This window comes from Salvelinus sp. IW2-2015, unplaced genomic scaffold (assembly GCF_002910315.2).
Source record: "Salvelinus sp. IW2-2015 unplaced genomic scaffold, ASM291031v2 Un_scaffold14323, whole genome shotgun sequence".
NCBI classification, from domain to species: domain Eukaryota; kingdom Metazoa; phylum Chordata; class Actinopteri; order Salmoniformes; family Salmonidae; genus Salvelinus; species Salvelinus sp. IW2-2015.
The window spans coordinates 1-1,364 of record NW_019955578.1 but is presented as its reverse complement, the minus strand read 5'-3'; the positions used below and the strand labels follow the sequence as shown (position 1 = coordinate 1,364).

At 43.5% G+C, this 1,364-nt stretch overlaps 1 protein-coding gene across 1 annotated transcript; it reads right to left on the bottom strand.

The window, feature by feature from the left end:
* Nucleotides 1–3: 3 nt before the first annotated feature.
* LOC112080270 (protocadherin-10-like) lies at nt 4–721 on the bottom strand (the record flags this gene model as incomplete). The annotated part of the gene is made up of 1 exon (XM_024146006.2): nt 4–721. A coding segment is annotated over exon 1 (603 nt), but the record flags the coding sequence as incomplete, so codon positions are not given.
* Between the last annotated feature and the right edge of the window lie 643 nt (nt 722–1,364).

The following is a 1,364-nucleotide window of genomic DNA, read 5'->3' as shown; positions in this document are numbered from 1 at the left end:
CTGTTTCTCTCGGTCTAAAGCTTTCTGCAGCACTAACTCAGCAGACACACTCTGCTCTCCACCGCTCTGTACATCCAGGGAGAAGTGTTCATTCGCGCTCAGGATGTAGCTGTTTACTGAGTTAGTCCCTACATCCGTGTCGTAGGCGCTTTCCAACGGAAATCTCTCCCCTGGAAATGCAGATTCAGATACATTCAAATATGTTTTAGAGGACCTAAACGACGGCGAGTTGTCATTTATATCCAAAACATTCACTTCAAATCTGTATAGATTCAATGGCAAATTCACAATGGCTTCCAGTTCTAACCAACACTTCGTGCTCCTAGCACAGAGCTCGTCTCTGTCTATTCTCTCTCTCACGGACAGAATTCCAGTTGTTTTATTTACATCAAAATACCTCTGATTGGGTCCGGATATCTTAAACCCACGATATTCAAGTTGCTGCACGTCTAGATGCAAATCCTTCGCCAAATGTCCAACAACAGTGCCCTGGTTAGATTCCTCTGATATGGAGTAGACGATCTGTGCTGACGCGATACTCCAAAGATGACATAACGGGAGGAGATAGTACATCCGCGAAGGAAACATAACCCATTTGTGAGTCATTGTGTCGGTATTCCGTTAACGAAACATTATGTGAAGAACAGAGGCTATCACCCGCATAGATGCGTAAACCAAAACAGAACCAGACGAGAGCCACGGTGTTCTGCTGCTCACCCGAACAAAGCCTTTTTTTTTCAACAACGACCAATGCTCCTGTGTAGGGCGGAGCCTCGCACGGCGAGCGAGGCTTTATCCTGCGTGAGCGGATAGCGATACCGTGTGGATATATAAAAACAATCAAATATTTCTGTGGAAGTGGAGACCAAACACAGTAATCTCCCCCCAAAAGGTTAGTGACCACAAGATGACCAAATTATGACCTTGGTGAGATCTGATCAACATGATTAGGGTCTGTACTAAACATACACAAACAATTTACAATGTTCATAGGCCTACAGTTTAACAGTTAAAGGACGTGGTGCTTTTCAGAACCATGGACAGCAAGGCCTGCAGCTTCTTCACCGCACGCAAATAGTAAGCCGATTTTACAACAGGTGAAAACTTTGAAATGTCCAGTATTACAATGATCATTTAAATGAGTGACAAAAAAAGAAAATAACAATGTCATAAGGACCTATAGAAGACATATAATGGAGTCATTACGGCACACATTTCGTTCACTGAACTGTAATTCTTACCTTCTCTTTGTGGGGTAATGTCTGAGTTCTGTTAAACGTGTCATTTCCGTTAATACTGATCAGTTCTGCATCTGCAGGTGGATACGGAGCGGGGAAAACCACTACGTCACTCTTCAGTGTGTC